The sequence below is a fragment of the Mastacembelus armatus genome, chromosome 22 (assembly GCF_900324485.2).
Source record: "Mastacembelus armatus chromosome 22, fMasArm1.2, whole genome shotgun sequence".
Taxonomy (NCBI): Eukaryota; Metazoa; Chordata; class Actinopteri; order Synbranchiformes; family Mastacembelidae; genus Mastacembelus; species Mastacembelus armatus.
This window is the reverse complement of record NC_046654.1, coordinates 11,859,160-11,871,400: the sequence shown is the minus strand read 5'-3', so window position 1 is coordinate 11,871,400 and position 12,241 is coordinate 11,859,160. Positions and strand designations below refer to the sequence as shown.

Genomic DNA, 12,241 nt, shown 5'->3' with positions numbered 1-12,241 from the left:
AGATGACTAGAGCTGGCATCTAAAACTGCCCACAGATGGCCTGCTGAAAATACCAAACACTGAAGGCTGGAGGTTGAGTGCAGTGGATGCCTGCTGGTGTGGTGCCACACATCATAAATCTTTCTGGGACATGAAGTCAAGTCCAACTTCAAGAGATAACCAATATCCATTACTAGACTAGGCAGCAGTGACAGAAAGGAGCCTTGGTCTATAGAGCTGAGCTGTGGCAGTGAAGGTTATGCCGGGACATAACTCCCATCATCCTACTGTAATCCATCTAACCCTATAATCATGAGCCACAAGTTTCAAAGAGCTTTTAGACATAACACTGTTTTTCATAAAAGGAAAGAAAATATATGGGATTGACATGTCGATGTCCAATATCATGATGACAAATGATAGTTATTTTCACTAATTGATTTTACAGCTGTATTGCTAAAAGAAATGCCAGCAGGTCAGCTGCTAAATTAAATATGTTTCCATTATGTAGTTTCCTTGTTCCCTCACCTGCTGTAGTCAGACTTCAATATAGCGTAATGAAAGAATATAGTAGTATTCAATAGGCCACAGACATCAACAGCAGACTTCAATCGGCAGTGTAATCAAAAGGCCTGTGGGGCTAAATTACAATTATTGTTATACAAATAGAGCGATAATATCCAACACAAACACAGAATACTGATTCTGTGACTTTGAAGCACTGAGATGGCGTGGGTTCCCATCCAGTGAAGTGTTAAAAAGAGATGCCTGACTCGGTGTGATCTTTGGGAATAATGAACCTTGGAGAAGAAATCAACCCTGAGCCAGGACAGATTATTTAGCTGCAGTATCAATCTTGCCTCTGTTAACCTACAACAGACAGCCTCATCACTGAGAGCACCAGAAGAGTGATAAGAGATGACAAATATTGATCAAGATATCAGATCCTGTCTGCTCAAACACTTGTAATACAACCCTTTCACAACCTGACAGATAAGAATCAATGTTGAGCTGTGCATGCTTCATTAGCAGGATTTTCATTTATTGATGCCATATATGTCATCAGTCAAATATGTGAATGTGTACTTGTAATTTAATTCACATGTACACTGGACACATAAAGGCTCTGATGTAAAATAAAGTTCAAGACTGCCACCATGTGGCAGCAGGATTGCACTGTATTTCCATTGAGAAGGTGGAGGCACTGACAAACGATGACACATTTTTGCCAAATACACTAAAATAAAAATGTTCTGTAAAAATAAACAATGAGTGAAACACCTACAGATGCATATACGCATATATGCATAAATGTACATTATTTGGATGGGAATGTGTATGTATACAAACACTATTTGTAATGTATGTGTTTGTATGTGTGTACATCCTTATAATTGAGTGTGTGCACTGCATTCATGTGTCAGTAAATTGTACACATATATGAAGTACACTCAGCTGGCAGTTTATAAGGTACACCAAGCTAAAACGAAAGCAGTCTAATAACAGTCCTGAAATAAACCCTCCCTTCATTAACGTGATGGTGCTGTGCTGCTGGTAAACTGTACTGAATTATACTGACAGGTGTTTCTATTATTTTGCCCATCACTTTCACATCAACAAAAAATAATAAAAAAAATTAAAATAACATCAGGTCAAGGTCTAGTTACTGATTTTTTTTATGGAGATTTTGACCATATCCGATTAGCTGTTATGCTAAAAATGATATTACTAATGGTAAAACATTTTCAGCTTAGCATTAATGGCAGAAAGTAAATCACATTTTATTTTTTAGGAATACGACACAGCCTATTTGAATAAATTAATTAATATAAAATTCAGCTGTTGCTCAGTATGATTTGCTGTCTTTCTGTTATAGGCACAGGATGGTTGGGGATTGATGAATTAAAAGTACATAGTGATGCAGTTAATATAAATAGCGCACAGAATGCAAATTAAACTGAAATACAATTCAGTGACAACTGGGCACACTCCATCATGTGATGTCTGGCTTTAGTTGTACTGCTAACTTTGTGCAGCAGAGGGCAGAGCAACACTACATTTCAATAAGCTTCAGTCTGGCTACATCTTGTGCTTTGAGCATTCCCAAAATGATCTACACTTAATCTCACTAGTGAAATTATATTGCTCATAGTCCTATCAAGAAGAAATTGAATGTTAATATTGCATTAGTCAAAATTTTTCCGTAAACCTCCCTCTGATCTCTGACTGAGATGATCTTATAATGGTCTTCGACAGACTGTCCATCATAAGAGATACTGTGAATTACCTCCTCATATCCAATGCAAACAGCTTGATCTTCAGCAAATCTGATCTATCATAACCTTCTATTCCACTCTCGGAGGATTAAATAGCTTTGCACTTTAGAGGAATAATCCTCACTCTGTATATGTCTTGGCCTCAATAACTGAATTGGGCTGAGGGTCTATGGAGGTGAGGCCTCAGTCTATTTCAAATCCTGCCACTCATTCGGCCACACACGGTCACTGGGCTCTATAGGAAATTTCATTCCTTGAAGAAGATGTGGGAAATTACATTATGTGTGATGTTTGTCTCTGGCTTTAAATCACAATCTTAATTCTCATGAATTTTAAGCCTAAACCCTCGGTTTTTAACTTGCGAGAGCCCGGAGATAATTTTGAAATTACTGCTACCATCAAATCATCCTTTTAATAATCAGTTTTATGTTTTAGTCAGGTCTACATTCAAAGAAAAGGTTAAGTAATGCTGAGGCTGTGTCTGAAGGTCTTATCCTGGTCTAACAGAGACAAATCAACAGTAAACAATACTCTGATATTGTCAGTAGCCATTCTAGCAGCTTTGAGAATACAACACTGCTTTCACATACATGACAACATAATCATGCCAACAATGTTTCTGGTAATCTGCCATTTTAGCCTTAGCATGCTAACATTTTCTAATTTAGCAGCAAACATAAAGCACACCTGAAGCTGACAGCTTTGAAATTTTGTCCTGATGATGCTGACAAGTTAGGGCAGCATCTGAATTATTACCATCTACCTGTTGAGGCATTTCAGTAGAAATATCCACTTCAAGGTGGCACAGAGACAACTGAGAGGAGCATCAAAGTTAGTAGGGTTCATCCTGTGGGGAGTATCAGTGTTTATGTGAAATAATGTTGCAAACTAACAATCAAACAACCCTAAACTGTGGATCACATAGGGATATTTCTGATTTGATGACCTAGAAAATGGAAATTGCATATGTAGCTTGGTGGTGAAAAGGGTTTTGTCAAGAGTGATGTCAAGTGGTCAAGGTCAAACACTTTCTCTACTGAAATCTACCGGTAGCAAAATACCAAGACTCAAAATCAATGGGATGACGGAGGAGAATGTGTGATTCCTAAAGTGACAATCAGTCATCAGTGTCATTCAGTCTGTATTAAAAAAAAAAAAACAAACAAAACTTTTATGTCGTGGCTTTACACATTTCCTTCTCTAATCTGAAGTATACAGTACCACGCTTTACTTCTGACATCACGTGATCAAGCCTCTTCCCAAATCCTCACGTCAAAAAATCTCAGTCGTGGTCATTTCTTGGTTCACTGCATCATTCCTTACTATACTGACACTGACACACTCCAGTCTATTTCCTAGCCATCATTAATTATTGTGTGTATACTTATCTCTGTCAACAATATAATCAGCAACCTTTTCCCTATCCAGGAACATTATGATGCCAGTCTGAGAGCCATTCAGTGCTGAGACATGCAGCAGCATACTGATAATCATCGTCCCTTGCCCTTTGAAATTGCCCTCGGTTTAATTGGAATAGAACTCAATTGTTCAACTTGTTAGGAAGGCCCATTAGCTAACTGAGGATGAAGTGTAAAATGCGATATGGATTAGGGCTAATGCGGACACGTAGCCATGCTGTAAAGCTGAGCTCAAGTGGCCTGATGCAAATTTTTACAAACAGCCTGGAGAAAATGAAGATTGCCAACAAATAAAGCTGTTAGACTTTGGCTAAGTACTTAGATAAGAGGATAAAACAGCTTGAGTGTTGGCTGGTAATAGCATCTATCAAAGTGATTTGAAATCAGACGGAGGTCATCCTGCTTCAGGGGGTGCTTTCGCTCTTTCTCTTGTCAAAAAAAAAAAAGAAAAAGAAAAAAAAAAAAAACAGTCCCCTAGTTTAATCTGAAATTGAAGGCTCTCAGCTGCGACGGATTATTGGGGCTAACCCAAGCATGCAGCTGGGGACTGTCTCCTAATGAGCCCAGGCAGCAGAGCATCAAGTGACAATAAGCAGCTACTCCAACAAGTAGGCCCACTTCATGCCAGTTAAGAGATACGGTAAATGCTTTGACAATAAAATCACATCATTTGTTTGAAAAAAGTACAATAAATAGACACCAAAAAGCCACATTTAATAAAAGTGATTTCTATTTTTATGCTTTGCATTTGGAGTTATACATATTTTAAAATGAAAACACAAACATTTTAAGACTACAAGAAAACATTATTTAAAATTGTGCCTTAGTGAGACTAATAATTATATACAGTGCAATGTAGGACAACATTTACTTTCTTCCCGTTAGGAGAGTACTGTCAGTGGGATAGTTCTTATTTCATATGTCACCGTTTAATAACCGCACAACATTAAACTGAATGTCAAGAAAAAAAAGTGGACCTCCAGACACTGACGGCTCATTGGTCACTGGTAGTCCTAAATGATTCATTATAACTGCGTGGATAAAATTTTACTCATCTGGCTCTCTATATACACCGATATTTACACTGCACTCCCACCCGGTCCAGTCTTCTCTGCTATGACATAAGCAACAACAGCTCTAGGTTTGGAAATAAAACAGAAAAAGTGCGTTTGCATCTTCTGTGCCACAGTGAACCAGTGATGGCCAAACGAGTTTCCAGGTGCAGGCCTGTTTAGAGATGTCAATGAAGGATGAAAACCTGCAGGACAGAGTGATGATGGGTGAGCCCATATGCATGCTGAAAGCAGCCAGGGCATTGCATTCACTCATGGAATAACAGTCCTCAGGCTTTATGGACTTTTCTCCCCCTCTGCTGGACTCAGGGGATTGCTGGCTTTCTCATCGGCCGCCTGCCTCTCCTGTTTGCCCTCAAGCAGTCTGTCATGAGAAACCGTCCCCAGCACTTTGGCACTGTGCTCCTGTGCCTTGGCCCTGAGTGCAGCAATGCTGTTCTCTCTCAGTTCCTCTTTAGAAATGGTGGACTTGCCTTCTGACCTCTTCTCCTCTGCTTCAGCATCGTCGGCCCTCTGAGAGGTCGGCTGCTGAGGAGCTTCACACTTTCCTGTTGGCGGGGGAGCTGCTGCCTCCATGGACTTTTTGTGCATCCCTGCAAAGAGTTGCGGGTATTCAGATTTAGAATAGCGTCTGTTGATTGGTAAGCCATCTTGGACTGAAAATAGTAAGCAAAAATAGTTCTGGTTTAGAATATAATGTTTGAATGGACAATGGGAATGCATGACCAGAGTAGAAAACGAACATTTTTGACGCACGTTAAAGATTAGGCCTTGTTTATACTGTTTATGAAGCATCTTTTCTTTAATTAAATGGTCATGCAAATTAGAACATCTACCATTAGGTGTCATTGCCTGGATATAGAGTATGTATCAATCAACCTCTATTGCAGTGTAAGACTATTGTTTTTATCATGACTACATATTAAAAAACAAACACATAGAAAATGTTCACAGTATTACTACTGAATGTAGTAAATATACTCTTAGCACACCTGTAAAACATTTAGGGGCTTTTAAAAATACAATAAGACATTGATACTAAAATGTGTGGAGGAAAATTAAGATACCAGCCTCACCGAGCAGCCAGGGGGCACAGGACTCCATGATGCCATCCTTGGCAGACTTAAGGATGGACTCAGGCAGGGGGATTGAATGCCTCACCATGGCTCCATACAGCCCGTACTCAGCCATCACAGTGCTGCGGCCCCAGCATTTCTCCCGCTTCCTCCACTTGGCTCTGCGGTTCTGAAACCATACCTGTGAGAGGAGGACAGGTTCCTCTGTTATTAATTACCAACACCACCAGCCTCACCCTGAAATTCAGCAATGAAGTCATTAGCTATGATAGACTTGTTAAGACTGCGTTGTTGTCCTATTAAAGAAGGCACTGCAACTTCTTCCAGGGTGGAAACTATCAGGATGTCAGTATCAGTCTACAGGCCAGACTTACAGGCATGGAATGAGATCTGGTCCACTTCTTATGCTCTCTTTGGATCTATAGTGATCACCTTGTAACCTTCAATATCTCTAGGAATTGGTAAAGGTGTGGTCCTGATAATCTTTCCCCAGTGTGGCAGAGACAAGATAATGAGTGAAATCTCAATCCTTAATTTCAGATTATGTTTCCTCATGTGGAAGACGCAACAAATGGTCTTCTAAAGAGGTTTAGGCTTCATTATGAACAATACGTTATTGTGTAAACATGTTTTTTAAGCAGCAAAAAAAGACTACATGTTTGGATTGTTACAAAAAGTCACTGTTGTTCATCCTTCCTATTTGATAGTAATGCATTATAAAAATACCTCCATATATCCTGCAACATGCAGTTCAAAGTACAGGTTGTACCACAGACTTGATGGATTGTTGTTTAACTTCTAATCCGTATCAATAAATACATTACGAACATTTATAGCTGTGTAATTGGAGAGGATAATGCAATCTGGCAACCCAAAAGCTCATTAATCGTTTCTAACTGATTGTACATTTTGGAAAATGGTTTATCAACCATTAGCCAATAGGTACAATTTAAAAACTCCTTTACAAACCAGTGGAGGTTTATTTCTTTTCTTTGCACATGGAAACTCAATTTCAGCAAGTGGAGGAATATTTAAAGATGACTTATTCTGGAAGCTCTAGTGTGATTCAAAGTAACCTAAGATAACAGCTGCTCCGTTTTGATTCAGTCCATTGATTTCCCATAGCCTGCTGGATCCGAGTGTGAAGGATTTCTGCTTCCTGTCAGAGCTCATCTCCATCTACCTGTGGTGGCATTACAGATGGTTTGACACATCAAGACACTTCACTTGGCTTCAGCCAGCAGCTGCTTAAGGCTCTGCAGGCTATCTGTCAGCTCGGAGAGAGGCCAAATTGATTGTATAGCTCAACACAGGACTGTTAAACACTCCACTTAGGCACCTCTGATGGGTCCGGGAAAAAGAGGAGGGGGCCAGAGAGAAGATTCAAAGTGAGGGGACAGATATTAAATTGAAAACGATCAAACTGTTTTCGAGCTTTTTTTTCCCCCCGTCTCTGGTTATTCTGATGATAACCCTTATTTCATACAAGATACTCCTTTTTTTATGAGAAATTGCTTCTCTGCCCCTCAGAAGGAAACTGCAGGAGGAGCGACCCAGGGGCACGCCGAGGCTGATTGAAAAATAAGTTAATTTCAGGCCCAATCGATGGTGGGCAGGCGGGCAAATATCACGGGAAATTAAACTACCGGGACTCGGGGGAGCAGCGCTATTGACCCGTGCTAATAAATTCAATGTAGTTATTTCATTTGAACTCCCTGCGTCTCTCCGGCAGCAGCCAGCCAGCCTCCCGAGCTCGTCTGATTTAACTAATTACACTCAATGAGAAAATTGGGTGTTAATTTTATTTAGGGTAGGAGCAGGCTCCCGGCTTATTTATTTATTTCCTTTTATTATTTATTCGCAGCAGTACGGCAGCTCTGTAATGAGAATGAGATTAAAAGGCAACCCGGCAGATGGATGGTCCAGGTCACACTGCAATCTTCTTCCGCCTTGATAGCTTGATTAGGTCGTTAGTGGCTCCTTCTCCGAGAACAAATTGTTTCACATCCAACTGTGCCTGATGAGAGATTATGTGTCGTGGCGAGGCTGCAGCAGGAGAGCGGGCTTTGTGCAGAGAGGAGGGGAACTGATCGATTTACGGCGGCGCGCTCAGCCTGCTCTGCCCTCCAACGTGAGAGGCAGCTGGCGGCCTCCGCTCCCCGTTTCCCTGCAGGTTATTAGGGCTGATGGAGAAGTGAACGATGAGGAAAGTGCCCTCACAGGTGCGTGTTCATAAGGCCAACAATTACAACACTCACTGATTCATTAGAGTTGGCAGAAATATATTAATTGTTTTGAACATGGGCTATGTTTTTTTTTTTTCCTAAATAGACGGACTCTTATAATACAAGCCTGTGTTTTTCAGTGTAGACTACTAAAAATAATTAGCAATCTTTTAAATTCTGTGAAATTGGTAAGATACTATGATTCAGTTTTATCATCTAAGTGTCATTATTTGGCCTTCATTAGTCACCATCGTCTATCTATCTATCTATCTATCTATCTATCTATCTATCTATCTATCTATCTATCTATGTTTTCGAGACCTGTTTGAGTATTTTCTTTCATAGTCTATAATAAATTTAAAGCAAACCGAATATCTAATTTGTTTTAAATGTAGCATTAGGAAAAATGACTTAAATTAGGCTCCATACTTGCTAGACACTATAATTTGCACTATAGCACCTTTTAACACCTTGATGTATTGAATTAACGTAGGTGGAACCTAATTGGTAAAATCAAAGTGAACCATAATGAATATTCATTTAGACTTCATATAATTTAAAAAAAAACTCAAACAAAAGAAACACACACCTTGGTATCAATACAGGCTAACTGTGATAATTAGGAATCAAATAAGCCGATTGGTTCATGATCTAATATGTTTTGCTTTAAAAAAAAAAAAAAAAAAAAAAAAAACAATCATCACAATTACAATAGAAAACACAGGAAGGAAAGGATTACCTGTATCCTGTCTTCAGGTAACTCTGTTTTCATGGCCAACATCTCCCGAGCATAAACATCCGGGTAGTGTGCTTCATTAAAGGCCTTTTCCAGCTCCTCCAGCTGATATGAGGTGAATATCGTCCTGTGGAAACGGGTTATTATTTTAAATATCTGGACATACTGAACATTATATATTCTGTCCTGCAGACACAGCAAGAACTAAGAAGTCAACGAGCCAGTGTGATTTCTGTGAGAACAGAAACGACAATTGATATAAAATATATCAAGAGAAACATCTGGAAATTATAGAACAGCTCATTTTAATAAGCTCTAAGTATTTTAATGCCCTCGTATATTGGGGTAAAAATGCAGCAAACCAAATTAGACAAGCCTAAAATTTATGGATGTCAGTAATGGCAGAAAATAGAGGTGATCTGTGGCCCGTTATACATTCAGTAACTGCACCACTTCATTTCCCAATGCTACTGACAATAAAACAAAAAGCTCAACAATTACCAGTGTGTTTTGTAGCCCCTACAAAACACTCTTTGCTTTATAGGCGAAAGCATCAGTGCTGTTTCAATTTATAATTTCTAACCATGATCATTTTTAGGCAGAAATATTTACTGACCTGTGACGTCTTTTTTTGCGTTTTTTGCTCTGACTTACTGATGACTTTGAGAGTTTTCTCTCATTTGAAGACAAATCATCGGAGTCTGGATTTAAGAAAAGAGGCATAAACATAAAGGTTAATGAAACTAAAACAGAATACAGCAGGCCTATGTAAAACTGTTGATGCAAACTGTTGAACATCAGCAACATTTTTATTGGGCCATTACTGCATTTTGAATAATTTATGCAGAATTTATTAATAATAATAATAATAATAACAATATTAGAAATAATAATAATACATAATAAATTAAATGAAAAAAATCAGCTAACAATCTACAATCACCTACGTTGCAAATATATTAATACACTGAACACACACAGTGGTTGCAGCAGTAATTATCAGTGTGAAGTGTGTGCAGGTCACCTGAGCTGGCAGACTGGCTGGTGTCCAGCGGCCCTGCGGACTTGCTGTGGGGCTGCAGGTGAACATCCTGTGCGTCCGACAGCACAGTCTCCAAAAACGCTGGCTGACTGTAAAACGACGGAATTCCACCGTGGCCAATTAATCCCATCCCGACACCCACACCCACGGCGGCGGGGCCCAGCACGGATCTGGCGGCTATCAGGTGAGCTCCGGCCGGCAGCGAGCCCAGCTGGCTCTTCGGTGCCGAGGTCGGTTCCTTATTCAGCCCCAGTATCTCCTGGATGCCAAAGCCAGTGCACCTGGGCGGCGGATGGGTCGCGCTGCTTTTCGGCTGGTGGTTGTTACTCCCTCCGTTTGCACCCAGAGAGGTTTTCTCCGATAAATGTAAACTTTCCGACAGCACGGCGCCTTGTTTCCCCGTCATGTTACTGAAATGTATACCTAAAAGGCCTACTTGTTATTATAGCGTGTTTTAGGATGGTCCCCAGTGCATGATCCTCTGTGCCACACACAAGAGCCCTTAGAAAATGGTCCTTTTATCCAACAGGTCCATCCCAACAAGAGGCAGGACCCAGCAGCCAATCAGCTGCAAGGATTCAGGATTCCTCTGGATCATGGATGCATTATACGCCCTCTCGGAAACGTATCTGCATTTTCCTGAGGACTAACATGGATAAACGAGGAAGGAATTTAGGCTGCAGAAAGAAAGGGAAGAATGAAATGGCTGTCTTCAAGGCTCCAGGCTGCATCAAGGAAAAGTAGTTTATAATAAAGGACCCGGAATCATGCGCATTACAGCGACAATAAAGATAACAGATATTAGAAAAAATACAGATAGAATATTAGACCTATATATATATATATATATATATATATATATATATATATATATATATATATATTATAGCAAACACAACACCTTACCTTAAACTCACTACAATTGTATAATTGGTCATATAATTTGTTGTTAGGAAGTCAGGCCTAGTAAAACCGTTTCACACATCCAACCTTTGAAATACAACCTTTAGAAAATTGCCCCACTCCTGGATTAAATCAGTATGTAGGCTATTACCTTTTGCTGAACGGTTTCAGAGCCAGCTATGATTTCTCGGCCCAACTTGCCTAGTGGCTCAAACGAAAAGATAATTGATCTCCAGATGCTATGGGAAACTCATCACATGCAAATCAAAGGCCCTCCCAAAAACGACAGCTGGACGAAATGGACCCACGCTGCGCTGCACGGTCCTGCGTGGCGCTAATCCCACAGCAGCAGCAGTTGAGTGCAGACTACAGAGCAGATTAAATCACACAATGATACAGAATATGGGCCAAAAGAGTAAATTTAAAGAATCAACTATTTTTTAAATTAACTATCATTATTATTATCATTATTATTATTATTATTATTATTATTATTATTAACAACAATTCTAACTGGGGTAATAGCTAATTATGGATTGTATCATATATACATATATACCTAACAAGTGAACTTGTTAATTTAGGACACAAACTGGAAAATATTGTCAGAAAGTGTCAGAACACACTCGTTAATGTTTTTAATAGACTGTTGTGGCAAATTTTTATTTATATCTTCAGTCTTTATAATAATAATAAAAAAAATAGCCTACATGTGACTTTGGTTATTTTGTGCCTTAATTGAAGAAAAAAATAAACAGATTTTTATTTTGAGTTATGTGATTATTTTAATAACTATTTATTTTAAGATGCGGATCCATTGTGCTTGGTGTTTCAGTGTCATTCAGATAATGAGCTAATGTTTTCCTAATTAATTATGGTTTCATTTTAGTGCTCTTTACATTTGCATAGATTCCTTTAAAAACAAAATGAGAATAGCTCCATTTTGAGCATGTGTTGTGCAACTACAGGTTCCAGCAGATTTACCTCACATCGTGAAACTGATGCAATAACATGACACATGACAAGAAACACTTACAAAATCACCGAACACATAATGTCAATTACAGAGCAAAACAAGAAAACTACTGAGCAACTGGGCCATGCAGCTGGAGAAGTCATAATGCATAACATAAGCAAAGAAGAAGCCTGAGATTACATGAACTGTGGCTGGGACCTCATGCAGACAGAAGTGCAGAGGCTCACAAAGTCATATTTTATATCCGTGTGAAATGAGCTGCTGATTAAGAAGGAGAAAAACATTGCTGCTGCAATTAGTTGCTGTCCAGCTGAAAATAATTAGGGCCTATTTAGTGGAAATTCTATTAATGAAGAAATCAATGTTATTAGGATATGCTAATGACACATCAGCCTGTTGGGATCAAGTCATTTATTAACGTGAAACAGTGTGAGTCAGGATGACCCGTCAATTACAGGCAAGTCACTGCCCCCTCTCACTCCATCATCACGCCTGCTGCAATCCATACAGCCTCTTTTTTTTTTTGTTGTTTGTTTG

At 39.3% G+C, this 12,241-nt stretch overlaps 1 protein-coding gene across 1 annotated transcript; it reads right to left on the bottom strand.

Annotated features, from left to right (window-relative positions):
• Positions 1 to 4,538: 4,538 nt before the first annotated feature.
• On the bottom strand, positions 4,539 to 10,480 carry vsx2 (visual system homeobox 2). The gene is made up of 5 exons (XM_026305095.1): positions 9,808 to 10,480; positions 9,400 to 9,484; positions 8,787 to 8,910; positions 5,823 to 6,003; positions 4,539 to 5,339 (listed from the first exon to the last, which is right to left on the bottom strand). Exons 1-5 carry the CDS (start codon positions 10,229 to 10,231, stop codon positions 5,023 to 5,025), a joined length of 1,131 nt encoding a protein of 376 aa, XP_026160880.1. The 5' UTR covers positions 10,232 to 10,480; the 3' UTR covers positions 4,539 to 5,022.
• Positions 10,481 to 12,241: the final 1,761 nt, after the last annotated feature.